Here is a 27,732-nt window from a genome sequence, read left to right as displayed (position 1 = left end):
TTCTGTGGGCCACAGTGGCACGTATTCGTTCGGTGGTAATGCCCAAAAATTATGGCTAGCTCAAACAGCATTGCTGCTGAAGGGACATATAGTAGTTTTACTTGCACTCTTGGCTTTCGTGCTCAGCATTATCATGGATCACTGATGTCCAGTATTAGACACGCTGTATGTGCCCGTCATTTTCCTTCATTGTATGTGATAAAAACTGAATAGAATGCTGGGAAGGCACAAATGCTGTGCTGGTTCGATACTGCTTCACATTGGCAGCCAAAGGACATTTTTACTACGTGACGTGTCGACGAGACCCGGTATACCTTCTGTCGGCACAGAAGAGCTGTTTTAGCTAATGTAAGGCATTTCCATAAGTTCCCGCAACTACTTATATTGAGCCATGCAAATGAAGCTGCAGAGTCGCTACGATGCACACGAAATCATGTTGGATGTTCTGGAGGTGGGAGAAGTATGGACGGTGTACGCGCCAGCCATCGGGCAAGATCTTCTGATGCAGTTGCACGAACGCAAGATGATTGTGTCTGATGAACCGCAACTCAGAGAACGACTAACATAGTTTGGTGCAGTGAAACCCAGCAGGAGACTGACGTCCTGCAGCGAAGATGGACCACCTGCGACGCAGCGGGGACAAAGTGCGTCTTTCTGGTACAATTTTTTTATTTTTATTAAGCATCAAATTCAAGGCAAATTTCATTGGTGAATAAGCCACCGATATTCATCTCTGTAGGTTAGTTCATCAGAAACAACTATCTTTTCACTTGTTCATAACGTGCGTGAGTTTTCTGCTCTATACAAAAGAGTGTGCGCGTGCCGCTCCTCTAGTTTGGCCGTTGAGGTGGCTACTTATTACTACGACGACGACTACTACGATATACGTTGCGGAGGCACGCCGCACGGCTTACGAGCTTCGCTCTAAAAACTAGGAACAGAAGAACGCACTTTGAGCACTGACTGACCAGAAAAGTTTGCCATGTTGAACTCGCTAAACGTACCTTTCTTGGTTATAGCAAGGTTTATCGAGGGTTGGGGCGACGTGCCATGAACTAGTGGCAGTGTTACGGCTGGGAGCAGTGGCGCCTTCGGGACCGTGTTGGCGTCTCGCCTTCGTAACAGCGGTGAAATGTATGAACTAGACAAGAAGAGCAGGCCGTAAAAGAGTGCGGCCGCGTCACGTCTCTTGAGTCTTTGTCTGCCTGGCCGTGTCACGTCTCATTGAGTTTTTGTCTGCCTAGCCGTGTGACACCCGTATGACCATGTGATCCACTGTATGCCTTCGATTTTCACCAGCTGAGCGTTTGCTCTTAACATTCTCACATTTATTAGGAGAGGTGAGAAAACGGTCCCCACAGAGTCCCTTTTCTGCCTAATTGGTGAGGGCCATGTTCAGTGTCCTGAACACGATTGTATGAGTGTGTATCAGTGAGAAATTGCATAATATATTTTACGACGTTTTTGCCGCATTGTACTTGTGTAAAGTGTGTAAAAATATTGTAATGGGTCACGTAATAAAGGCCCCCTTTTGGTTCAAAGCGAGCACAACTTTGTAATTTTTGGGATGTGCGATCGGGTCGAGGATCTCACGATGGAACTAAAGCAGGACATCCTGTGAGGGCAAAACCCAGAGGTGGTGTCTGCATATAGATTTTCGGTATTCAGAAACTCGAACAATCTGTTGTGCACCATCGTCTCCATTATTTTTCCCACCCAAGAAGATAGATATACAACTAATTATTTATTTTATGTTTATCATTAATTTTATTTCTTTATTTTACTATTAACTTACTGACGAAGTGCAGGTTATACTGCAGTGCACGTGATTTTAATTGTTAAATGACCCCTTTACTACATGGTAAAATGCGGCTACGGCAGTCATTTTGTCGATAGAGTTTTGAATGATTGAAACCCATGTATTTCCATTAGGTGCACGTTAAAACCCAGGTGGTGGAAATTTCCGGAGGTTTCTACAGTAGGGCGCTTCTCATAATCCTTTCGTGGTTTTGAGACGTTAAACCCCAATATTGAAATTCTAACTGCAAACATTTGCTTTAGTTATTGCAATCAAATAACGTCTTTATTTAAATCAAAGGTTTGGGTCGTTTCTTAAGGAATTATCACCACAGTCCTCCATCATTGATAATCGAGTGGCGCGGAGCTTTCATATCTTCGTTTTCTTCTCAATTTTTCACGGTGCATGAGGACAGGTAACCCGCGCTCAAAAGGACTTCCACGAGCAATCGTGAGCGAGGCGTTGTTCCAAATCGAGGCTCTTGAAACCGTCGCTAGAAAGCGTTCATTCGACAAGACCAGTGGGGGTACCACATTGCATGACCTGTCTTTAGACATCACCAAGCATCAAGAGCGAATGGCCACACGATTTGAAACTGCACGGGTTGTATTTCTACGCTCCACAATCCACATTCATGATCGGCGACCTGTGCCGTGGCTTGCTGGAACAACGGTACTGCAGCCTTTATTGGACTTCTTGGAGCACCACTGCTGCCAGGGCCAGTACTTCTTTCCGATTCGTGCTGCATTCCAGGCAAGGATTGATTTTCTTCTTGACAACCATTGGGCAGCCTTTCCCAGCGTGTCACAAGAACACCGAGCGCGAAGTCCCCTCGAACGAGCAGCTGGCTACACTCGGCATCGCAGCGGAATGCCTGCTGCTACTCATGAGCGCTGGAAACGCGGTGCCTTGGAAGTCTTCTGAAGTCCGCGTTTCTGCGTGCTGCGTGACCCGGTTACAGTAATTCCACACCGTGAAGAACCCATACATGATGGAGCCATGCAGCGAAACCGTGACGGACATGACACACTTGCGTCGTCTCAGTGGTTTAAGCGATCTCCACTGTAATTCACCGACATGCACGTTGCAGTGAGTTGAGGGCGCGGATCTACGAAATGTATGGACATTAAAATAGCCTATTCAAGTTAATATGAATAAACGCGTATCAGCGTCATGCATTGCTTCTCATTTTCCTTACCATGCACGTCGTCGGACTGCGTACATTGTGACCACAGAAGTGTATTTTTCATGCATGTTTCGCGCGTTTAGTCGGAAGGTGGTTTACACTTTTTGGTGTTCACGTTGTAATTTTCACTGGAAATAGCTATAATGCACTGGTGGTTTGAGTAGGCCCTGACAGCCACAGACGCGAGGTGAATGACAAAACAGAGGCAAACTTGAGCTGTACCCAAGCGCTTGCACCCATGATATATCTACGGGCATGTCGTCATTGGCGTACGTCTTTCATCGTTTCGGGGTCTTCGGTTCGCCGCCGTCTTTGCGCAGCCATTTTGGGGTTCTTGTTGTTCGTCAATTAACTCCAGTGCAGCCACACAGTGGGCAACTTACCAATATTGGCGTGTTTTCAATTAGGTATTATGAAGGTTTAGAGTAATGGAGGTTAAATATTATAAATTTTAAATATGGCACGAGTTATTGCGGTACTCAATCGAATATATATATCTATTTAAAACCCAAAACATGTTCTCTGTCTTTTTTCAGATAACTGTTGGCTTCTTCATTTTTACTGAGTAGTGTAATTCGTTCAAATTTTATTGAATATACGACGAGGATAGTTTTTCGGCAGACAACAGAGGCACATATATACACCCGTTCTTTGGTGGTTCTTCGTGGACGCTTTGCTAAGCGCCAGATGCAGTGGACATCTGCCACGTTGGGTAAGAAAGCCCGAAGCACTTCATTGCCTCGCGGGCCTTCTGGGCAGCCTGAAGTTCGTCTAGTGAAGAACTTCTTAGCACTTTGGTCCACTGTTCTTTCCGCCTAATGCGTCAAAATCAATTACGTCTAGCTGAATCAGCTTCGCTATTAAAAAAACATACATTAATGCTACTTTCATTTTCATGCAGCACTAATGACAAGTATTTATTACGCGGGGTATGTGCGTCATCTTCATTTAGTGTATGCGCACAGTTGTAGCACTAATTTTTTTATTAAGGAAGAGCTCATGATATTACCAAACTGAAGATGCCACCTGTGATGAAATTTTCAAATGTTTGTACGTATGTCCTGTTCTAGCCAATTGCATTGCAGCCAAATGTAGTAGCCAATTGCATTGCATTGCAGGTCAATAAAAACATGGTCACAGCGTATACACGGAGTAAATGATGATGGGTTGGGCTAAGCATCCATCAGTACGTCTGCGCTTCCGTGGGGACGTTCGTCCACCCGTCTGTCCATGCGTCCGTCCATTCGTCCGCGCGTACGTTCATCTATCCATGCGTGCATCCGTACATCCGCTTCACCCCTCTCGTCATCATTCACCTCATCTACATGATGTGTCTTTTTTTTCATTAATTTAGAATTTAGAATCTCCACCGGTCATCGACCATACCGGCGGAGACGAAAATCGTATTCTGAATGTTTGTGGTTAAGGCACCGGAAAGCCAGTTTTCCATTGCTAATTGGTTTCTCTATTACAAAATGAAGAAGTTTTACCGCTAAGGTGGAAACTCTTTAAGCAAAATAGTGAAATAAGAAGAACTTTCTGCTGCGTTGTGTGACAGTTCACAGACATTTGAATTACGTCTGTTAACCAACAACTTCGGCCAATACTAGCTAATACTAGCACTGATCAGTTAGCTATAGCCATCTTTTAAACATATAATTACCCAGCTCTAGACGACATTAGCTGTTATTTAGTCAATAGTAGAGCCAGCGTTACCATTCACCCAATATTAATCAATTATAGCCGTCACTGAGCTAGCACTGGCGCTAATTAGCCACTATTTAGCCACCATTAGCGAGCACTTCTCGCCAACCCTAACCGCCGTTAGCCGTAATTCAGCCAATACAAGTCGACAGTGGCGGTCATTTACGCAATGTTACTCGAAATTACACGCTCATGCATTTCCGTGGACATTAAGTTAGCTGGCAGCAGCCTTCGTTTTCGCAACACCACGAGATATTAACCAGCGCTAACTTCAGCTGGAACAATTTAAGCAGATTCTCTATAGACCGTATGATATAAGTACGCAATTTATTACTGTAAACTATAAAGCTGTAAGAGTTCTCCACGATGCGCTATTTTCAGGATCAGCCCATTTATTATAACACGCAAGGCATTACATCACAGGTGAACTACGAAGGAAGGCATGTCAGTGGCCCGAGAATGGTTAGGCATTGAAGTCTCAAAACCACGTAATCGACGAAGCTTAATCGACGAGGACAGCATTAATTTAGCTGTCCTCAAACTGCGTCCACGTGATCCAGGAAGGCTCACACACAAACTAAGAAAGAAAATACAGTCATTACAAGAACAGTAAAACAAGTATGAGTGATGTACTGTCTTCCAATCATAAATTTCCGTAACCGTACAGTTTTCGGGAGTTGAACACCGCGTCATTTTTTTTCATCTCGCGGTTACCCCTATTGATTTCCTGAGATCATTGAACTGCGACATGTCGCTACAAATCTGTCCGTGTAATGTAAATGTAAGTTATCGTATCAAATTTATGATTACACGACAAGAAGTGATCAAGCTGGAAACAAAAATACGTGTACTATTTATACCTAAGTTTCCCGCTTTAAACTATCAGTAGAGTACACATAAACACAATGAAACAATGCATAGATAAACGTATAGAAGAGTGAACAACCGCAAAAGTACGAGCAAGACGTTTATCTTAGCGTGTTAGGTGAGCATCGCACGCGTCGTCTTTTATCGTAATGTTATCTCGGCGCGAACGCAAGCGCCGCAAGCGCGCTTAAAGAAACCGAAGCATAGCATTGTTTGATATTTATAATCTATTTCAATAACGGACAGTTGTCTATACGTCCAAGGAATACATAGCGTTACCCCTATACACGAGGCAACCACAGAAAATAAAATGATACACTACATAAACTTCTGAACAAGTGGATTAGATACGGCACACGCCGTCCCTTATCGTAATCTCGTTATTGTGGGAAAGAAGGTCCAGCTGCTTATCTCCACGAACGGTACAGCAAAACACCACACACAGGTTGCCCAACAGAGCCGTCCTCTGCCTCAATATATTATTCAACAAATAACATGGTTCTGCACTTTTTGCAAGTACAAAACACGCCTTATTCAGCCGTTTGCGGCCGTAGAGCCAAAGTAATATCGATGATTTTACGTGCCAAAACCAAGATGCAATTTTCGGGCACGCCGTGTTGGACAGCTGTAGAAGTTTAGACAGCCCGATGCCCTCTTTCGTGTATTGGTATCGCCTAGTACATGCGTGGGTCTCTAACAGTTTGTCTTCATGAAAATGCGACCGCCGTAGCCGGAATGCAATCTGCGACTTTCGGTTCAGCAGCCGAGCACCGTAACGACTGGACCATCAAGGCGAATAGCCATAGAACCATTGCTTTATAGCTCAGGTGACAAAACACAAAACTGTAAATCTTAGAACCATTCTCACGCTTCGTATGATTCGCGCAGTGCAACGTCTGAACCACTCCGTCGCGTGGCACAAAAAAAAACTAAGTTTATGCACAGCTCGCATCACTATTAGTACATGCCTGCTTCGTGCATTGCGTGTTGCAAAGTGCGAATAAAGGTCTGCAGAGCACTGCGTAAGTCGAGCCAATTTTCAGTTGCATCGACAGCTGGGACACTATAACACAGCCTAGTTTCTCCTTCAGGTCGCGCTAGGTGTGTTTGCTGCGTGTATTACTTACTTGAATAAAAATTCTCCAAAACATCCATCACGGTTTTCGTGATAAAAAAATAAATTGCGAAGTGATCACGATAAAACAACCTCAGATATCATGATGGATGAAGCATGCCTGGCTATAAACCATGTTTTGCAATAGCGTGATCCATAGGTGTAAGTATATACTCAACAACGCAAGGTGGCGAACTGTAACACCTGCAAGAAGACATGAGTCAATAAATTGAGGTTGTCAATTATTAGAAAACAAGTAAGGTCATACATACGAGGATGTGATACGTGTCAAATCATATGAACATTGTCGCTCCAATTAAGAAGGGTTACAGCACATCACTACAACAATGTGGGCTCAAGAAAGTTTTCTGCACATAAAGAATGTCAAATAAACACAGCATATAGTTTGCATTGAAACCCATCTTTCAAGATCCAGTTGAAGCCAATATCTGCAATGTGTCTTTTACACTGTGCTATGAGAGGGCGCTCAAGAAATAAAACCCATCCGCACTGCGTGTAACTGTTAGGCAGTTTCCGCTGCCACGCTCTAAGCGCACGCGAGGGCAGCCTTTTACACTGCGGCTATATCTAATAGTCACTTGCTCAACATGGCTACATTCAAAACTTTCAATATAAACTATGGCATAAACACCCGATGTTACAAATGTGATTGCTTAATCTATTTAGAACGTATGCCATGGAGCCGCCCTGTGTAACACACGGACTGTTCCAAAGAACGAACGTTGTACTAACAGACGCTACACAACGATTAACTTCGAGATGAACTCAGAGCTGTCCAGAGGCCCTACGATGTGGCAGCAAGGCTTAACATATACCTGTCCCAGAGTGGGAGCGGCCGCATGAGCCCTTGGCTTCAGTACCCAATAAAATTTTACCGTGTCATACCATACCATGCCATACCATTCCATACCATAACATAACATAACACGACATAATCTACGATACCCTTTATTGGAATTTGAAGGCAACTAATTTAAGTGATTCTTTGCAGAAACACTGTGTTTTGAAAGTATATTGTGCGGAGAAAGTGACCCAGCAGTGACGATGAGATGTTATTTCTGCAGCTATAAGTGAATGTATGGTTCAGCGACCAGCCATGTGAATTCTGAGGGTTTTTTTTACACTCGTATTTCACTATCCTGTTTCCCTCTTACTGCTTCGTACCCTCCTTACATGTAGGGTAGCAGTCCGGACATAGTTTAGCTGATCTTTTTGCTTTTGTTGAGCTCCTCACTTTATCTGCTCACACTATTGGATGTTTCTTTGTTTTTTTCTAGTTCGTTGGTTCGTTTTCCCAATTTTATCATGGTTTTCAAACGCAATACCGTAGATCTTAATACTTCCCAACTCTATAATTAACAGAGTGCCATTCCTGGAATTTCGAGCCTTTGCTTTTGGTACATGTCATCTATTCATAACCAACGAGATCAGTCATTTTTGCTTAATCTCGGTGTCAAATTTATATATCGCTCTAGGCATTTACTGCCCTGAAGGCGACTACGTATGCTTCGGTGTGTTCTTCCATTTTCGCACAGGCTCTTGCAAATGCACATAAGTATAACCCTTCTTCTGTGCCTGGGCCGAAATGAAGTTCATGACAACTGTCTCTTAGCTCAATTCAATCCGGCATCGCTCATGTCGCAACCACCATCTCCGAAACACCAACGTTTTCCAAAATTAGAGTATACGGTCACCGAGAAATTCCTGCCGGTGCTTCTATTTAAAAGTGCTAGACACCGACGGTACCCCCTCCGAAAAACGGGAACATATATGGAAGAGTAGACTTTTTTTGGCTGCATGCGCTATAGCTGGGAACGGGAAGAAGGAAGTCCGTAATAGTTGTGCCGCGTTAGTACGCGATTATGATAACGTATAACACTGTATCATCTAAATTATAAGCTTTCTAAGTCTCATATGTTTATGCACCTGGTCAAAAACAAGTAGCGTGGTATCTTTGCGCATTTTTATACATTGTCAAAAAAGCGCAAGCGCAAGAAAGAATTGCATAAAAGTTTTCACAACATTGCGACATTACAGCTGTTTAACTGCTGTGTTATACGCTTGTGTTGCGCTTTCTACGCACTAGTTAAAACTAATCAGAATTCGCTGACGTCTGCCCAAGAACTCAAGTTTCTCCTCCCTGAGCATATGGCGACATATTTTTGCTAGCCATATTTACAATAGTGCCACGTTTTGTACAATCAAATTCTACTGGCAACAGCACAGGCGGCTAAGCGGCTACCATTCAGATGCATACAAAGTAAATAAGCGTGAATTAATGTTTGACGCACTTCTGTCAGATAAAAATTACAATTGCATTGACTAACTCACTGACCCACTCACTCACTCACTCGCTGGAACAGTCATCTACCCCAGCCTTCTCACTGATACGCGCGTACTCATACTAAGTTGAAAAGAGGACGCCAGATTTTTCTTAAGGAATGTCCATGGTCGAGAGTACCAACAGAGCGCGTAATGGCCACGTAAAGTACGTAGATGCATCTGAATCGAACGGCGTCCATGGCGCCCTCTCGAGGCCTGCGATACACTGTGATAACATTGGCCCAAAATGATGCCACTGCTCACCCGGTTTATAGGGCTTGGAGTGAGTTCAATACAGGCGATGCCCACTCAAGAGATTGGACTCATATTTTCACCACGATGAAGTATTTGTTTTTCTCCTGAGCAAAACGTCCACATTGGCGATCCCCAGAAAATCGGGACGGGTGCGCAACGCGATATTGAATGTCCAACCCACGAAATTTAGGTAGGTAGGAAAAACTCTACGCTTACTACACGCTCGTAGATGAAAGCAAATACGCAACAAAATCAGGCAAAATGACGAAGGCAAAAGAATTGATTATGAATAATAAAACATACCAAAATATTGCCACGTTCCATTTCCCAAGTTTTTGTTATCGTCCGAAAACACCGCACGATTCTCAGCGCAAACCGCGCCTGCAGTTTTCTAGAAGGTTCCGGACTGTAGTAGATCATTTCGATAAGATCACGCCCACTGTGCGAACGGTACAGATTGTTCTGGAAGCTGCGCCACCGCCAGCGATAACGCTAGAACATTCGACGGCAAGAGTATAAATGCCGACGCGCTTCGCCGCTTGTCAGTTGTTGATCGAAGGCCGACGCTCCGTTCGCCGCTATCAGTCCGAGACTGCTATCTGTGCGAGACTGCTGCTGTAATTGGACTTTCAGTTTACCGGGCACAGGTTCGCCCAAATAAACAGTTAAATCCTAACACGAAGTCTCCTGTCTTCGGCCACGTCACGACCCCGTGACATCTGGTGGAGGTGCTGGGTACACGGCTTGACGGGGGCGTCCGGTACATGAACGAAGCAGCACCTCCACCAGATGTCACCCAGCCCACGTCGCGGAGAAGACACCGACACCAACCAGGAGCAGCGAACAAGCCGCCGACAGCAAGGGCTACCACCGGAGTACGGGCTTCTACCAGACAAGGCGCGAAAGACGAAGGCCATGACCGCGACTGCAGCGACAATGACAACCGCAGCGTCCCAGCCCACGATGGTCATGCATCAACCCAGGGAACCACCAATTTTCCATGGGTCATCGTTCGAAGACCCGGAGTCCTGGCTGGAGACATACGACCGTGTGGCCGCCCTCAACCACTAGGACCATGACGAAAAGCTGCGTCGTGTGTTCTTCTATTTGGAAGACACCGCAAGGACTTGGCTTGAAAATCGGGAGTCCACGCTCCGAACGTGGGATGTTTTCTGCGGCGCATTCCTTCAAACGTTCGCGAGCGTCGCTCGCAAAGAGAGGGCCGCTGCTTTATTAGAGACTCGGGTTCAGCTACCAAATGAAAATGTCGCCATTTTCACAGAAGAAATGACCCGACTATTCCGTCACGCTGATCCAGACATGCCTGAGGAGAAAAAAGTTCGTTTCCTCATGCGAGGGGTCAAACAGGAGATCTTCGCGGGACTGATGAGAAACCCACCGATAACCGTCCAAGAATTTGTAGCAGAAGCGACCACTATCGAAAAGACCCTGGACATGCGCACCAGACAGTATAATCGTCGCCTGACTGCAGACTGCGCTGCTGCTCAAGCCAGTAACTCCGGAGACCTGCGTGAAACGATCCGAGCGATCGTGCGGGAAGAGCTGCGCAAGCTGTTGTCTTCGGCCCAGCCTCAAGTGGATTCAATTGCCGACATTGTGCGAGAAGAAGTTCGGCAATCGCTTCAAATTCCCCACGCACCGCTGCCCGAGCCGGAAGCTATGAGCTACGCCGCTGCACTGCGCCACAACGCTCCTCCCCGTCCACGCCAAAACGCCGCCCCATCGCACTTCCGTCGACAGACGCCACCGCCGCCACCACCCCCACCGACGTCATACCATTCGCCAGCGGCCCAGCGCAGTGCACCGAGGAAGACTGACGTCTGGCGCACCCCTGACCATCGCCCGCTCTGCTACCACTGCGGCGAGGCCGGACACACATACCGCCGTTGCCAGTACCGACAGATGGGACTGCGTGGCTTCGCCGTCAATGCACCGCGTCCACAGCCAGGAGAACGACCACGTGACATCGCCGACTACCTGACAGGAACTCGGTGGACACCACGAAGCCCTTCGCGTTCGCCGTCGCCCAGCCTCCGCACGTCACCGCACCACCGGCAGTACTCTGGCCCAACGCGGAGCCGGTCTCCTAGCCCGTATCCGGGAAACTAAGGGCAGCAACCGGTGGAGGTGCGGTTGCTGTGCGACGAACTACCGAAGATCCTCCGACGACGACGACGCCGCGACGGAGCTTTCCGAACACAACGCCAGCCAGGCAAAGCCCTGACGGCGAAAGCTCATTTACCGAAGGTGGCCTGACGACGCAGCATGGAAGCAGCGGAACAAGCCGACGCAGCCGTGACCCGACGCCACGCCCTAACTGTAATGCGAGACGGCGAACTAGCGACCTCGACGTTCTTATCGACGGCCACAGTGTGACTGCTCTCGTCGATACTGGAGCCGACTATTCTGTCATCAGTGGGTCGTTCGCCGCGAAGTTAAAGAAAGTTAGGACAGCTTGGAAAGGCCCTGAAATCCGCACAGCCGGAGGTCATCTCGTAACGCCTGCAGGAATCTGCACAGCGAGAGTCACCATTAACGGCCGTATTTATCCTACAGACTTCGTAGTCCTACAGCGTTGCTCGAGAGATGTCATCCTTGGCATGGACTTCTTATGCCTCCATGGTGCTGTCATCAACCTAAAAACAAAGTCGATAACGTTATCCACAGAAGAAGCACTACCGCCGCGCACGCCGTCAGGACACCATGCCTTGAATGTGCTGGAAGAACAAGTCACCATTCCGCCTCGCTCAAGCGTCATTATTTCAGTCGGCGCTCCCAAATCACCTGACTTGGAAGGCGTCGTTGAAGGCAGTCAGCATCTGTTGGTCACCCGAAATATTTGCGTCGCAAGAGGAATGGCAGAGCTGCGGGGAGGCAAAGCAACGGTTTTGCTCACGAATTTCAGCAATGAGTACAAACATGTGAACAAAGGAACAACGGTCGCATACATCGAAGAAATTGTCGAAGCCACCAGTGCTTTCGCCCTCGCCGATTCTCCGGAACCTGCTCAGAGGAACCAAGCCCCTCCCATAGCTTTCGACGTCAATCCCAGACTTCCGAACGATAAGCAAGAACAGCTCAAGGCCCTGCTCCTGCAATACGAAGATTGCTTTTCGTCGTCATCGAAAATTCGGCAGACCCCAATCACGAAACATCGCATCATAACCGAAGAAAATGCCAGACCACTCCGTCAGAGTCCGTACAGGGTTTCGACGCGATGACATAAGGCCATGAAGAGACAAGTTGATGAAATGCTGCGGGATGACATTATCCAGCCGTCCAAGAGTCTATGGGCATCCCCCGTGGTGTTAGTGAAGAAAAAGGATGGGACTCTACGTTTCTGCGTCGATTATCGCCGCCTGAACAAAATCACAATAAAGGACGTGTATCCCCTCCCACGAATAGACGACGCACTTGATCGGCTCCATAACGCCAAGTACTTTTCGTCAATGGACCTTAAGACTGGCTATTGGCAAATCGAAGTCGACGAAAGAGACCGAGAGAAGACGGCGTTCATAACACCGGACGGCCTCTTCGAGTTTAAGGTGATGCCCTTCGGCCTTTGCTCAGCGCCTGCAACGTTTCAACGCGTTATGGATACAGTACTGGCAGGATTGAAGTGGCAGACTTGCCTTGTCTACTTGGACGACTTCGTCGTGTTTCCTCGAGTTTCGACGAGCATCTTCGGCGCCTTGAAGCTGTACTTCAAGCCATCAAGACTTCCGGACTCACACTGAAGCCAGAAAAGTGCAGATTTGCGTATGAGGAGCTCTTGTTTCTGGGTCACGTTATCAGCAAGTCTGGAGTTCGTCCCGATCCACGGAAAACAGCCGCCATCGCCGACTTCCCGCCGCCCACTGACAAGAAAGCCGTGCGCCGATTTCTGGGCCTGTGTGCCTATATAGGCGGTTCGTGAAAAACTTCGCCCGCATCGCCGATCCTCTCACTAACCTTACCAAGGCCGACGTGGAGTTTAAGTGGGAAACGCCGCAGGAACACGCTTTCCAGGAGCTTAAACATCGCCTCCAGACGCCTCCGTTACTTGCCCATTTCGACGAATTCGCCGAGACAGAAATACATACTGACGCAAGCAGCGTAGGTCTTGGCGCCGTTCTTGTGCAGAGGGCTGACGGACTTGAAAGGGTTATTAGTTACGCCAGCCGATCGCTATCCAAAGCAGAAGCAAATTATTCCACAACAGAAAAGGAGTGCCTCGCCATCATCTGGGCTACGTCGAAATTTCGCCCCTACCTCTATGGCAGGCCCTTCAAAGTTGTGAGCGACTACCACGCATTGTGTTGGCTAGCCACCTTGAAGGACCCCTCAGGTCGCCTCGCACGATGGAGCCTGAGACTTCAAGAATATGACATTACTGTCATTTACAAGTCCGGCAAAAAACACTCCGATGCCGACTGTCTCTCTCGTGCGCCTGTCGACCAACCGCTACCCGACGACCCAGATGACGACTACTTCTTAGGAACGATAACTACCGACGACTTCGCTGAACGACAGAGGGCCGACCCGGAACTTAAGGCCCTAATAGAATACCTCGAAGGCAGGACCGCCGAAGTCCCGAAGATATTCAAGCGCGCACTTGCGTCGTTCTTTCTACGAAACGGTCTTCTACAAAAGAAAAACTTTTCACCGCTTCGAGCTAAATACCTTCTTGTGGTGCCTTCAGCTCTGCGACCAGAACTCCTGCAGGCCCTTCACGACGATCCGACGGCAGGGCACCTCGGTGTTTCTCGCACGCTCGCGAGGATACAAGAAAGGCACTACTGGCCACGTCTTACCACCGACGTCACTCGTTATGTGAGAACATGCCGGGACTGTCAGCGACGCAAGACACCGCCGACAAGGCCAGCGGGACTTCTGCAGCCAATTGATCCACCTTGCCGACCTTTCCAGCAGATTGGTATGGACCTACTGGGGCCGTTCCCGACGTCGGCTTTCGGAAACAAGTGGATCGTGGTAGCTACCGACTACCTCACCCGCTACGCCGAGACAAAAGCCCTGCCAAAAGGCAGTGCATCCGAAGTAGCTAAATTCTTTCTCGAAAATATCGTCCTACGTCATGGCGCCCCAGAGGTCCTTATCACCGACAGAGGAACGGCATTCACTGCCGACTTAACTCAAGCAATCTTGGCATACAGCCAAACAAACCACCGCCGGACGACAGCGTACCACCCACAGACCAATGGCCTCACCGAGCGGCTTAACAAGACGATCGCCGACATGCTGTTAATGTACGTCGATGTCGAACACAAGACGTGGGACGCCATTCTTCCGTATGTGACCTTCGCATACAACACGGCGGTGCAGGATACGACGCAGATATCGCCATACAAATTGGTCTACGGAAGGAGCCCGGCAACGACCCTCGATGCCATGTTACCCAACGTCAACGACGAAGAAAACCTCGATGTGAGCGAGTACCTTCAACGCGCCGAAGAAGCCCGACAACTTGCGCGTCTCCGTATCAAGATTCAACAGACGACCGACAGCCACCGTTAGAACCTTCGACGACGCTTCGTGGAATACCAGCCCTGTGAACGTGTTTGGGTGTGGACGCCGATACGCCGACGTGGACTAAGTGAAAAGCTTCTGCGACGGTACTTCGGACCGTACAGGGTGGTTCGACGGCTCGGCCCACTTGATTACGAGGTTGTCCCCGACGGCATCACGAACTCTCAACGACGCCGATCGCGACCTGAAGTCGTCCATGTCGCGCGCCTCAAGCCGTTTCATGCGCGTTAACAAACTGAACTAGTGTTTTTTTGTATTATTGTTGTATCGTAATTTATTCATTGTACTTTCTTGCATTATTATTGTACTTTCATCTTTAGTTAAAGCATCGGGACGATGCCTTTTTTCAGAGGGGGGCAATGCCACGTTCCATTTCCCGAGTTTTTGTTATCGTCCGAAAACACCGCACGATTCTCAGCGCAAACCGCGCCTGCAGTTTTCTAGAAGGTTCCGGACTGTAGTAGATCATTTCGATAAGATCACGCCCACTGTGCGAACGGTACAGATTGTTCTGGAAGCTGCGCCACCGCCAGCGATAACGCTAGAACATTCGACGGCAAGAGTATAAATGCCGACGCGCTTCGCCGCCTGTCAGTTGTTGATCGAAGGCCGACGCTCCGTTCGCCGCTATCAGTCCGAGACTGCTATCTGTGCGAGACTGCTGCTGTAATTGGACTTTCAGTTTACCGGGCACAGGTTCGCCCAAATAAACAGTTAAATCCTAACACGAAGTCTCCTGTCTTCGGCCACGTCACGACCCCGTGACAATATTTTAAAATACAAGCCTGTATTGCGACGTAAACCCTCATGATAGCGTACGAGAACGTTTGCAGGCAACTTAATTAGGAAAACACCTAAGAGAGCTGGAAAAACTCGACTGCACACAAGATAAGTGAATTGTCTCACAGTGTAGCCTATAATCTGGTACTATATACCGGTCTTACTTAGAATATAAATCAATCTTCCCACCAGTGCGGTGAAGACTGGGAAAGGAGCGTAGATAATGGCCTTCCAATCCTCCATTTTCCCGTCTTCCCTTTCGCTTCTTTTTTCGTCTCTTTACTGTACTATACAGCACAACACAAGCTATGGTTATCCTCTTCCCTTATGATTTTCCTTCTCTTCATCCTCACTTCACTTTTGCAGAAACAGGACGCGAGCTCGTGCCGAACGTAAAACCTGAAAGTGTTTATGTGTTTATATACGTGATGCACCCCTCCATTCATCAAGCAGGGTCTCTCCCCCTCTCTCTCCCCTCCTCAGCTTGACAAGTGAACTGTAGCACTGCCGATCTCATTCTAGGAGCGCTGGTGTGGACTTTTCCAGCGGTAACGCATATTCTGGGCAAATTATCACCCTCGAATTTACTGTATAATGCTGTATTCACAGTTATTACGTTGACCTAGCTTACTGTGGGGATTAACTTTACTCATTTCCTGTCGTAACTTGTGGTTCTACTCAGCTTAAGATGTCCACTTAGTAGTTATGAAAAGCAGTTATGAAAGCTGCATATAAATATATCTATTGAAATAATTCACATTATTTCCGGAGAGCTTTCTTGAAACAACCTTTATACTTAATATGCTACCATAGCATGTCTGTTCATTTCCCTGTGTTCTCAGAGAACCTTTCGCCTCACATATTTCACATACAGTGAAAGTTATTAGTAGTGGGTGTAGTAGTAGTAGTAGTAGTAGTAGTAGTAGTAGTAGTAGTAGTAGCAGTAGTAGCAGTAGTAGTAGTAGTAGCAGTATGTGAGCAAAGAAAAAAGAAGCTCTCTTCTTTTTCCGCATATTTCGTCACTCTAGTGGAGTCCACACGAAAACAAACAGACCATTGCGAACAATATTCCATAAAACCACTCAATTCTTGGCCATTCCCTACCCCCCACCCCTCAGTGGGTATGCACCATACTTTACTGGCGTACAAAGAGAAGAGCGTGACTCGTGCGAATGCGTGCACGCGCAAGGTCATTGCCAGAAGCTCCCGTGTTCTGTACTTTCTGCCATTCCTACATTCTTCAAGATGACGTGCTGGCGTCTTTCAGTGCTTCTACTAATGTTCTGCAGCTTCTCGCAGACTGCTACCGGTGGTACGTGTATGACATAGTGATCTCTATGTTTATTATTTCCGTAATTGTTTTGCTGACGGTCTTATCACTTCATTCGATAAGCCAAGGTCACTGGGCGCGTTTTTTTTTTTTCTGTCTATAGGCTGTAAACTTTTGCGTAGGTCTCTCGTTGTCGGTTGTGTAAAGGTGTATTATTCCAACTTTCAGTGAGCCGTGTACATCAGTACACATCAGTACACATCAGTACTCATCTGAGGCGTCTGTGAAGTGCTTCCATGACCTTCACTTCTGCAGTAATTTGTGCAGGGTTGCGTGCGATTACGTGCATCCAGCATTGTGAAGTGCGTGTGTGTGGGCCTTATTTACAATTTGGCGCTTATTTATTTTCTCATTATGCTACCAGGCATTTATTTATTTAATATAGTATGCTGGTGCTCCCCTACTATTTCAAAAACATACATCCAAGGGCCGCCGAAGTGCAAATAATTGCAGTCTTCGCCAAAAGTCTACTCTTCGCTGTCGTCTCTTTCGGGGCGATCATCTCAATGACCGCCATGTTGGATGTATAGTCGCGCCACCAATAGGTCGTGAAAGTTGCGAATTGTTACCGTTGCTCACGCCTCCATGTGTAGCTTTAATGTCTATCTTAATGACGTACATTAGTAGCGCACTGCCTTCATAGCTCACATGTTGCTTTGCCATGACGTACCACGGAACCTGACTTGGTCCTTTTGCTCACCGAATCATGCATGCACGCAGCCCGCCGTTTAAACCGTTTCGTGCGCCACTTCGTGCCCCTTTCTTACGAGCCACGAACGGTGCACCGAGGCCACGTACGCGTCCGGCGATCACTTGGCGGAATCCAACCACAGCTGCAACAGCAGAACCACCACGTCTACGTCCGCTTTCAGGGCTTCAATAGGCAAGTTTTTCACTGCAGAAAACTGTAGCATACATAGTAGTTCATTTCTGTAAGTTCGAGCAGTTGTGTAACTGGGTGGATTGTTTGCGTCTACTGTGCGTACTCTAAGGCTGCGAAACTATAAGCGATTTGCTTTTACTCATTCATTGCCTGTGTTCCTTCGGACATAGAATTATGGTGGTAGTTTGTATGGCTTCTCTAACAAAATATATATGTCAAGCAAGCAAGGAAAGCATATTATTTGCCTAAATTTGATTTTTTTGCCTGAAACGGCATGGCAGTTATAAAGCAAGCGTTTTAAGATTGAACTGTTGAGTTATTTATAATTTTATTTATTTATTTATTTATTTATTTATTTATTTATTTGTCATATTGTTAACCCTGACTTCAGGGTCATTACAGGGAGGGTGAAGAATTGAGTTACACAAAATTAAATATTTGAAAAATCGCAAGACGAACTCTGTAACATATAGCTTAATCATATAAGAAACACAGTTACATGCTATTTCACTCAATATATTTACAACATGATCTCTATGACCAATGAAACATTTCAGGAAACACATACATGAACACTGATAACTATACATTTTCAACAAAATGCTTATCAAGAGCAACTTCAAAATCACTTAAATTTCTTTTTTGCTCCATAACATTTGGTAATTCGTTCCACATAATAAAAGCATCCGGAAAGAAAAAGAAAATCAGAAGATATCTGTTCGAGCATGTACTGGTTGTATAAATGTTGTGCATGTTGTTCTTGTAAACCTTTTGTAAGAATGCTTCAAATCATCCCTGTTTATTTTCACCCCGGCATACAGGATCTGAAAAAAAAGTTTCAACCTTTGTTTCCGCCATCCTCATTCTAGCGATTCTAATTTACATTCTTTTAACATTTCAGTAACAGAATCTCTTCTTCGAAATTTGGAGCAGATAAAGCGAGCTGACATTCTCTGATTGCGTTTTAACTTATTTTTTAAGACCTTTTGGAGTGGGCTCCACACAGAGCTAGCGTATTCTAATCTCGGACGCACGTACGTTTTGTGGGCTAGCAGCTACACATCTTTTGTGGCTCGGCCTAACTTCCATCGTAGGAAGCACAATTTTTGACATGCTGATTGACATATGTTATCGACATGAGGACGCCAGCTCAACTTATCTGTTATAGTTACACCCAAGTATTCAAAATTACAAACTTTCACCAGCATATAATCGCCAATGTTATATACAAACGAAAGCACTTCCTTCTTTTTTGTAATGTGTGTGTAAGTAGATTTTTAATGTTAATTTTTTATACCACATTTAGAACACCATAAGTTTATGGTTTGTAAGCACTTATTGCTATTCACTTGATCTTCTATGCATAATACTGGACAATAGACTAGGCAGTCATCTGCAAATAGCTTAATTTTTACTAGTGGTTGGACAACTGATGATATATCATCTATGAATAAAAGAAAGAGTAGGGGCCCCAATACAGATCCTTGAGGCACTCCCGAATACACCTCCCGATTTCCCGACATAGCATCTCCCACTCTAACTGCTTGTTGTTGATTGCTTAGATAAGCTCTGGTCCAACTGAGAACATTCTCACTAATACCGACATTGCGACGCTTGAATAGCAGCTTACGGTGTGAAACTCTGTCGAACGCCTTTGAAAAATCGATACATATAACATCGATTTGCATACAGGCATCTAGAGCAATACACAAGTCATGTATAATTTCAACCGGTTGTGTGACTGTTCAAAGGCCACCGTGAAATCCATGCTGAAAGGGGCATAATAATTGATTTTGTTCTAAAAATCGCCGAATATTTTTGCCACTATATGTTCAAATATTCACAACATACCGACGTGAGTGAGACAGGCCTATAATATCAGTGTTGCAGCTCATATTTATATTACATCTGCGTGTGCACCAATCGCACTGTTTGGCCGAGAAAAATTACATGTCTCTGGCAATTAACAACAGCGACTAATTACATCTAAAGGTGTTTCAGGCACAAACCTTAACTGATCAGCCATATAGCGTCAAAGGTTACTCAAATATCATCTAAAAAACAGAATGCCGAGGTATATAAAAGCATGTCCCGATTATTTCCGCTTGTTCTTTTTTTTGTGATTGCTGTTGTGTAGCAACGTATCCCCTACGAGTACGAATGGTGGACCCGCTTGTAAGATTACCTAACGAATATTAAGCGTGCATATTTGGGCACATTTGCAGGACTGAATGTTAACAACAGTGAAACATACAAAAAGCTGATGCTGTTTTCCCATTTATATAATGAATATAAAAGCCATTTTCGCATGAATTCACACGGTATAGGCGTGTTATGAAATTAACAACTTTGTGGCTGCATGGATGACATCCCTAGGGGACTCAAATGCAGTGGCCTAAATTGAAAAAAATCACCAGGAGGGACACACACACGATCATGGCGGCCATATTGTTTTTCTTGCCATTTATGTAAAAATTACCACCTGTCATACACAAACATGGGTTTTTAACTCATGTACTTGCATTGTGCTATTCGGTCTTTTCTGAAAGCGATCAAGTGGTAGTAGTAATTTCAGTAATCCCACCCAGCTAAATTAAGGCTTTTTAACAGCGGTACATGCTATAAGAAAAAGAGGCATTGAAAAATCTGAACGCGCTAGACCTAACTGTCAAGCCTTTCAGTTACATTTCACGTAAGTAACTTGCAAATACTGTCACCTTATCCAAGTCTATGCACAGGGAGGGGACGGGGGGGTAGAACTTCCCTGACTTACCCATGATTCACACCACTGCTGAAATACCGCAAATCTAGTCGCAAACCCCCACTGTAGTGGCGGAGGCCGACATTTTTTATGGCTATAAGCAAAAGAGGTTTAGGCGAAGCTTTCACAGCTTCTCGGAAGCAGTGTAAAACCGGCATTTGCCTAAAGGTTTTCTTAAAAACACAGCTTTTAAAAGTGATCCCTGATTAGAGACATGGCTCTCCTCTTCTGCTAATGTAGATGCTAGCTTATTCGGTGAAAGTGCTTTATCAGTATCGCTTCCGCCGAAAGCATTTTATCAGGACGGGTATTAGTAACACGACCTCGAATAAATTTGCCAAGGCTTTCGATTTCTTCAGGGGACCGAGGAAAGAAGATTACATATAAAGGGACACTAAGGTCAAATAACAATTTACGTCAGATTGAAAGCTCAATATATGACAACCTCTAAAACGACAACATTATGACCAACAGTTCTCTACTTACAGTGAAATCAAGGTAAATGCACAAAAACACATGTACCACAGTAGGACATTCTCAAAATTATCCTGATGATAGCAGACCAGCGTTTGCTTACAGATTGTAGCTGTGATGGCGAGTGTGGAACACTTTCTTCTGCCTGTTTAGCGTCACGTAGCTTGTGAATTTATTACAATCGTTCTTTTTTTTTCATGGTCCCTTTAAGGTTTTATCATGTCTTTTAAAATATGGCGGAGATCTGTCTTCACTTTCTTGACGTAATTTTCACCCCAACGAACTCTTTTTGAACTTCCTTGATTTTTACTGAATATCGTTACTCATTGCCATCAGACTCGGTGTGCGTCTTCTGAGGCTGCTGAGTAATCAGGAACGCAACGTTCTTTATTGTTTGTTGCCTCTAATTGCGTCTGTCTTGACAGTAGGCCACATACTTAATGATTGTGGCAGGCCACATACTTAATGATTTGCACTGAAGATAGAGCTCAGAAGTTGCGTATTAACTGCCTATTATGATTGTGTCTGTTCAGCCAACAGACGCACCCTTAATAAAATTTTCACTCTATCCAAGAATCAATCAAGTTAACGGCGTATAATAGCGATCAAGGCAATATATAAGCGGAATGGGCTGTTTCATTCCATAGTTCCACATAAAACAGCGTCACCACTCGGATCATTGTTATCGATTTTGTGGGTGAACAACATCTGCATTTAATGAGAAATAATTAGAGTTCGGCAACTAATGTACCACGCAACTCACTTGGACATGCAATGCATGTCGTTAGCTTTTACGGTGATATTTCCGACAGTTGTGACCACGACAGCTCCACGTATAGATGCGCCAAGGTGGGGTACTCAGTTATACCAATCGTTTTATTTATTTTTTCTAAATTGAGCGCCTTTCATTTGGGCGAGACAAATAAACTCATTACCAACCCTGAAAATGCGCAAAAAAGTCGAAGAAACTTTTTGTTTTGGAAAACCAAATACACATTTTTATAAACGTGTTCTTTATTACATCACTGCTCGCTGCGATCATACTGCGCGTTGATTAAAGTTCATTCTGTAACATTATCGGTCTTTGATCAAACAGCCTATCTTTGCAGGTTATTCCACCTGAAGTTGAGACCAGACACGGCTGTATTTGACAAGGACGTCGTCGTTGAAACTGCGACGTTCGGCAGGGTGAAGCCAGACATCGGTCACATCTACAGCGGCGAAGTCGTCGGTAAAATATTCCGTCTGTTTACATTACTGACGATTGATGTAGCTGACGTATCTTTAACGCCTTCTAAAAATAGTCACTTTCTTCATTTCAGGTAGTCCTAACATGCCACGTATGTGACTCTCTGTAGAGGTAATAAGTGTAAACTTAAGGGCTTTTTTTAGGCACAACATTATTGAGAATTAGAGGACAATCGTGCATGCCAAGGAAAGTGTTGGGGGTAATATTAAATGTAATTTTAGTGTGAATCTGAAGAAACAAACACGGACGAAAACATAACTTACCGCCACAGGTACCGAACCTGCGACCTTCGAATAAAACCTCCAAAGCTCTCATCCCTCCGTCCACCGAAGTACGTCTAAACGTGGGAGCGTCAGTAAGCCACTGCCTTCAGTATATGGGTTATGGCGAGTACGAAACACTTTTTTTGCCTGTTGGCGACACGTAGCATGTGATCTTATTACGAGCTGGCCGTTGACCAATGATCCCTTGCATGCTACCTGAAGGCCGTCGCAAAGCCAAGGGGGAAAGACCCACACCGGGTCCGTGCAACATCCACTGCGAAATTTGTTTTCACTGTGACCTACATAGCTGAAATGATCACTTCAAGGAGCCCCCACCCCCCACCAAAAAAATGAGGGAAAGTGCCCACTCCACGATAAAAAGTTGTGCCTGTGCCCCTGCCTGAAGGTGGCAAGCCTGCCTGAACAGGACCTTGACTGTGTATGAAGGAAAGAGTGTAAATTTAACAGCTCGAATTTTTTTTTACACAATGACAATGAGAACTAACAAGCAACGCAGCAAAGAAAGTACGGGGATGTTACTAGTACTAATTCTAAGGTTAATTTTTAAAGAGGGCCATCCACTCTGTTTTGCAGTAAATATACCTACTGCTAATGGTCGTGGGAGCTACAACAGATAGTAAGATTAGAAACCATCACACTGAAGGGAACCCTGATGAGATATCAAGCAGCAAATGTGCGCACGGCGTTGACATGGTTGAAACGGGCGTCAACGCGGGTGCTGGAAGAACAGTTTGAAGCGAAACTCGATGTAGCGTTTACTCGAGTATCATGTTTGTTATGTTTACGTCAAATAAAATGCTTTACGGGACCTCAATATATAGTTACAATATGGTCTATTTCATTCGAGCGTGAATGCCAGTATCTTCCTGCATTTTATTGTACACATGTCCAATTTACAATGTTTCTTGCGTAAAAATATATACGAGTGTGTGTGTAAAGAGTTTCTTGTGGAATGTCTTGTGAATCCAGTACTGCCATTAGAGGGAACCTGTGTCTTCGACAGACTTTTTTTTATGTGCGCCTTTCCTTAATATTTATTTATTTATTTATTTGTTTATTTGCTTTCATCTCTTGTATGCTGATTCGCAACACTACAGAGTTTCTCCATGTTAACTTTCACGTTTTGTGAAGCGTCTGAGACTTTCGCCTTAAAAATCCCGCTCACCTCGTATGAACAATAGTGCACACTAATACAAATCCTGACGGCTACAAGCAAAGCTCGGTCGCTTATTTCATCTTGCAGGCGATCCCTCCAGTCGGGTGTACGGTGGCCTCCACAAAGGTGTCTTCGAAGGCTCCATTCAGTCCCGCTGGGGTCGCTTCTACGTCGAAGGGGCACGCAAGTTCTTCGCTCGCCGGATGCCTTTTCATTCGGTGATGTACGCCGCCGAAGACGCCGGCATCCCCCAGCAAGGGTGGTGCGGCGTCAACGGCGAGACCACGCGATGGATGCAGCAGCTGGCCGTTGCCTCAGAACGGGCGCGGAACACCGAGTTTAAGGTTTGGATTACTGATATGTATATTAGGGGCGAAGCATCTACGATTAGTCAAACGCCCGACCTTTGTCGTCGAGGCTGACGTCACCATTCTTCCTACTTGAAGCGCAGGGGAGAAATGTTAATGGGCCTCGAAGACATACCGGGGCGCCACTTACGTGATAACGTCACTCATAAGATGCCGGGCTGTGTTGTCTGCTAGAACACCGCATTTTCTGAGCTTTTGCTGTGGACACTGTGCGTGCTTCCCTATGTTTTGAAGCTTAGTGCTTCAAGAAGCGGTAAGACCTGATAATACGGGCAAGCAAACTACCAATCAGTGCCCCCGGTGACCCTCTCGTGTCTAATTTTCAACGCAAAATTGCTATTAAAAGCGGGTGAAGTCATGGGGGACGATGCAAGTCCACCCCTGGCGGACAATGCAAGTAAGGCGAGTGCACGCATCCTATCTGTGAAGTCAGAACGATCGCAGTGCTGGCCTCTCTAGTGGAGGCCTTCGCGGCCAATACTGTTCACTGAGCCATGGCCGGGCTAGAGGAGCGGATCTCTTACCCGGCCGTGACTGAGCGTACATAGTGCGCTCAGTCAAAAAAAGTAAAAGACCACACTCAACGAGTGTTCACAACAAAATTAAAGGCTTTCTGCCGGAACCAAACCGAAGGTGACAACACATTAAAAGCGGAAAAGTGGCAGCGCCAACAAAATTTGAACAAAACGGAACATCTCTAAATGACCAAAGGTCCCGAAAAGGTGGTAACCCATCAATCAAATCATATCACCGAACAAAAAATTAACAAGAACAGAATAACAGACCACAATATGGTAAAAAGACCCTCATTCAACCACTCATCCATCAAAGCATGTTACAGAAGAAAATGTTAACGATAAAAAAATTACACATCATCTTCCCCTACAGGAAATCATGATGGGATGCGAAAGCACCATAGGCGGGGTTGCGTGCGCATCGAGTCTCCGTTTTTCTAAGGCGACTTACGTGACGGTGGTTGTCAAAGCGTTTGAATTACTGCTTGCCGACGCTTACGTTTTCGTTCGGCTTTCCGAACCTTCCCTTGCTCTGTGGCGGTGAGGCTGCAACTATAGCGCCGACTTTTGCAAGCGCAGTATGGTTGCGGACGCCGCTTGACGGACACTGCCACGAGCATAAGATGCTTACGCATCTAAAGAAGGCCACAACACCGTAAAAGCACCGTCGAAGCGTATTTCAGAACAAAATAAAAGGCTGTTAATCAGAACAAAAAAGAAGGCCGGGATTCACGGTCTCATGTCCACTGCTTTGTTCCATTATCAGCATTCATTTAGTAGATCTGCAGCAATTCCTAAACAGCGTAGCTATTTAACCATGATGTCAGGGTAGCCGTCGTTTGGAGAAAAGAATTTGGTCTACGAATAACAGCAAGAAGGAAACAGTTGGGAGTGTATAGTGAACTAGTACTTAACTAGGACGGAGAATTGCGCAAAAAACAAAAGAAATAAAAAACGTTGTCTCCACATTCAGGCTGCAGGAAACTGTATACATAAGCTAAACGCTGTTGCGGATCTTCAGTATTTCTCTGCTGTAGGCTGCGATAGGGACAGCATAGCGCTCTTCAGCAGCAGAGTATTCAGAGTCTCGACTTTGCCAAACAAAACCTTGAAAGTGGTTCCGAGTGTGGTGCCAGTGCCATATGCTTTCCTTGTACGCCGACTCAAGTGTGTATGCCGGTGTATACTTTGAGGAGACGGAACTCGTCCGCATGAACTCCTGCACGAATTATTCATATGATGCACGTGCTTCCAATCGCTGCAAAAAGTGATAGCTGCGGGGCATAATGAGCGTTGCATGCAATTTGCTTTGTCTGTTCTGCTATTCATTTGTGGGTGAAGTAAGTAGAAAGTTTCTGAGACGAACATAAGGAAAAGCGAATACGTGACCAACGCACAAATGAAGTAGACGGAGTTTGAGGTACCCGTGATAGTGGCACGGCCTTCTCACACGAAAAAAAACGCGCAGTGGCAATGTGTCAAGAAAGAAACAAAATGTGCTAGCCACGTCTTGTTTCAGAGATCTTCGTGTAGAAAATCAATCAATATCGTCTTGCATTTCCCCCGTATGAAAGACGGGGACAATTTTTTTTAATAGCGGTTGCGCTTATGCAATGTGGTTATGAAGCTTTTGCTTTGTTACCCGGAAAAGTTGCCTGCACTTACGTTCGTCCGCACCTTGTCCCCACCACCATTTGCTTGCCTGTTTTCATAATCAATGCTACGCATTTTTCTCGTGATTTCCCATAAACTGCTTGTTTATTTCTTTGGTCGCTTATTTAAAAAATGTTTTATCACTTTTCTTTTAAACAAACATTTATACTGAAATTCTTTTAACACATAGACCACGCTAGTGAGATTTTGAAGCGTTCTGTGCCCTAAATTACACCGACAGCCGCACGTCCACTCAGTAAAATAACGGAGGTTTTTCGGAGTGGCGTTTAAGTATTCAAGAATGTGGAGGTTGGTATGCAACTTCTCCTTACTACGGGTAGATTCGCCGGGTCCAGAATGTTTTCCTGCGCAAGGGTACTAACAAGGTCTATTTAAATAGGTCACGAAAGCTCGAACGAAAAGCGGTTTAGAAGCGATTGCCTGCAACATCAGCTTGGTCTTGTAAATAAAGTAGGGGTGGCGGGCACGAGCGCGACCCTGGGGCGCTGGCTCGTTCACTTGTTTCTCTGATCTTCGATGTAGCCAGACTATCTGATCCGAGTCTCCATCTTCGTTTCTGACACATCTTTCTGGTGCCGAAACCCGGGAAAAGATGCGGAAGAGGCTTCACGAAGAGGAGCTATGTTTTCGCTGCGGCAAATGCAACTATTTCACCAATGATTCCCGCACCGCCAGAACCCTGCAATGCCGCCGATGCACGGGCAACACCTGACACCTCTGTACGACATTAACAATGGCGTGCCAACAACACGTCGGTGCGGCAAGATTCCACACCAGCGTCCACAACCGCTCCTTCTCGGGTGACGTCCGTCTCAACTATCGGCGCTACTTTGACGCCATACTGCTGCAGACTGGCAAAGCATGGGCTATTGCGCCGGCGAAAACAGTTCTGGTTCAGCTCCTGCTCAACACAGGAAGCCAGCGTTCGTTCATTCAGCACGACGTTGCTCGAGATTTGAAATTTCCTGTTCGGGGCACTGAGCGCCTCACCTTGTTTACCTTCGGGCAAATGAAACGGCCCGCAACTTTCACCTGTGAACGCGTTGCGTTAACGTTGCGGAGCAAACACGGCAGCAACGAGAACACAATGGAAGCTCTTGCAATACCAGAAATCAGTCCGGTGACAAGTCCACCAGCTGACGGTGAAATCGTAACCATGATGACACGGAAAGAGATACTCCCCGCCGGTGCACGTCCAGACACGATGACGTTCCGCGAGGACGACGTAAGTGTACTAGTAGGATTGGACCTCTCCTGGGACGTTGCAACGGGATCTATAACAGGCCTGACCCCTCGGATAACGGCGTTGGAAACTCTTCTCGGATGGACCCCTCAGGGTTATCTACACAACCGAACCCAAGGATCGGGCACGCGTGCAACCTCCCGCTTTATTGCTAACAAAGACGGCTCTGAACGCGATGCCGCCTTGGAGGCGGGAATCACC

The 27,732-nt window shown here is 45.9% G+C and overlaps 1 protein-coding gene across 1 annotated transcript in view; it reads left to right on the top strand.

The window, feature by feature from the left end:
• Positions 1 to 391: 391 nt before the first annotated feature.
• LOC119185859 (disintegrin and metalloproteinase domain-containing protein 10) overlaps positions 392 to 27,732 on the top strand; it is a 48,123-nt gene continuing 20,782 nt past the window's right edge. The window contains exons 1-3 of the mRNA XM_075884417.1: positions 392 to 489; positions 22,152 to 22,273; positions 23,819 to 24,075. Of these exons, the coding sequence (XP_075740532.1) occupies positions 392 to 489; positions 22,152 to 22,273; positions 23,819 to 24,075 (477 nt within the window). The remainder of the gene's footprint in view (positions 490 to 22,151; positions 22,274 to 23,818; positions 24,076 to 27,732) is intronic.

The sequence above is a fragment of the Rhipicephalus microplus genome, unplaced genomic scaffold, assembly GCF_043290135.1.
Source record: "Rhipicephalus microplus isolate Deutch F79 unplaced genomic scaffold, USDA_Rmic scaffold_32, whole genome shotgun sequence".
Classification (NCBI taxonomy): domain Eukaryota; kingdom Metazoa; phylum Arthropoda; class Arachnida; order Ixodida; family Ixodidae; genus Rhipicephalus; species Rhipicephalus microplus.
Note: the sequence above shows the minus strand (reverse complement) of the source record. Positions and strands in the feature narration are given on the sequence as shown.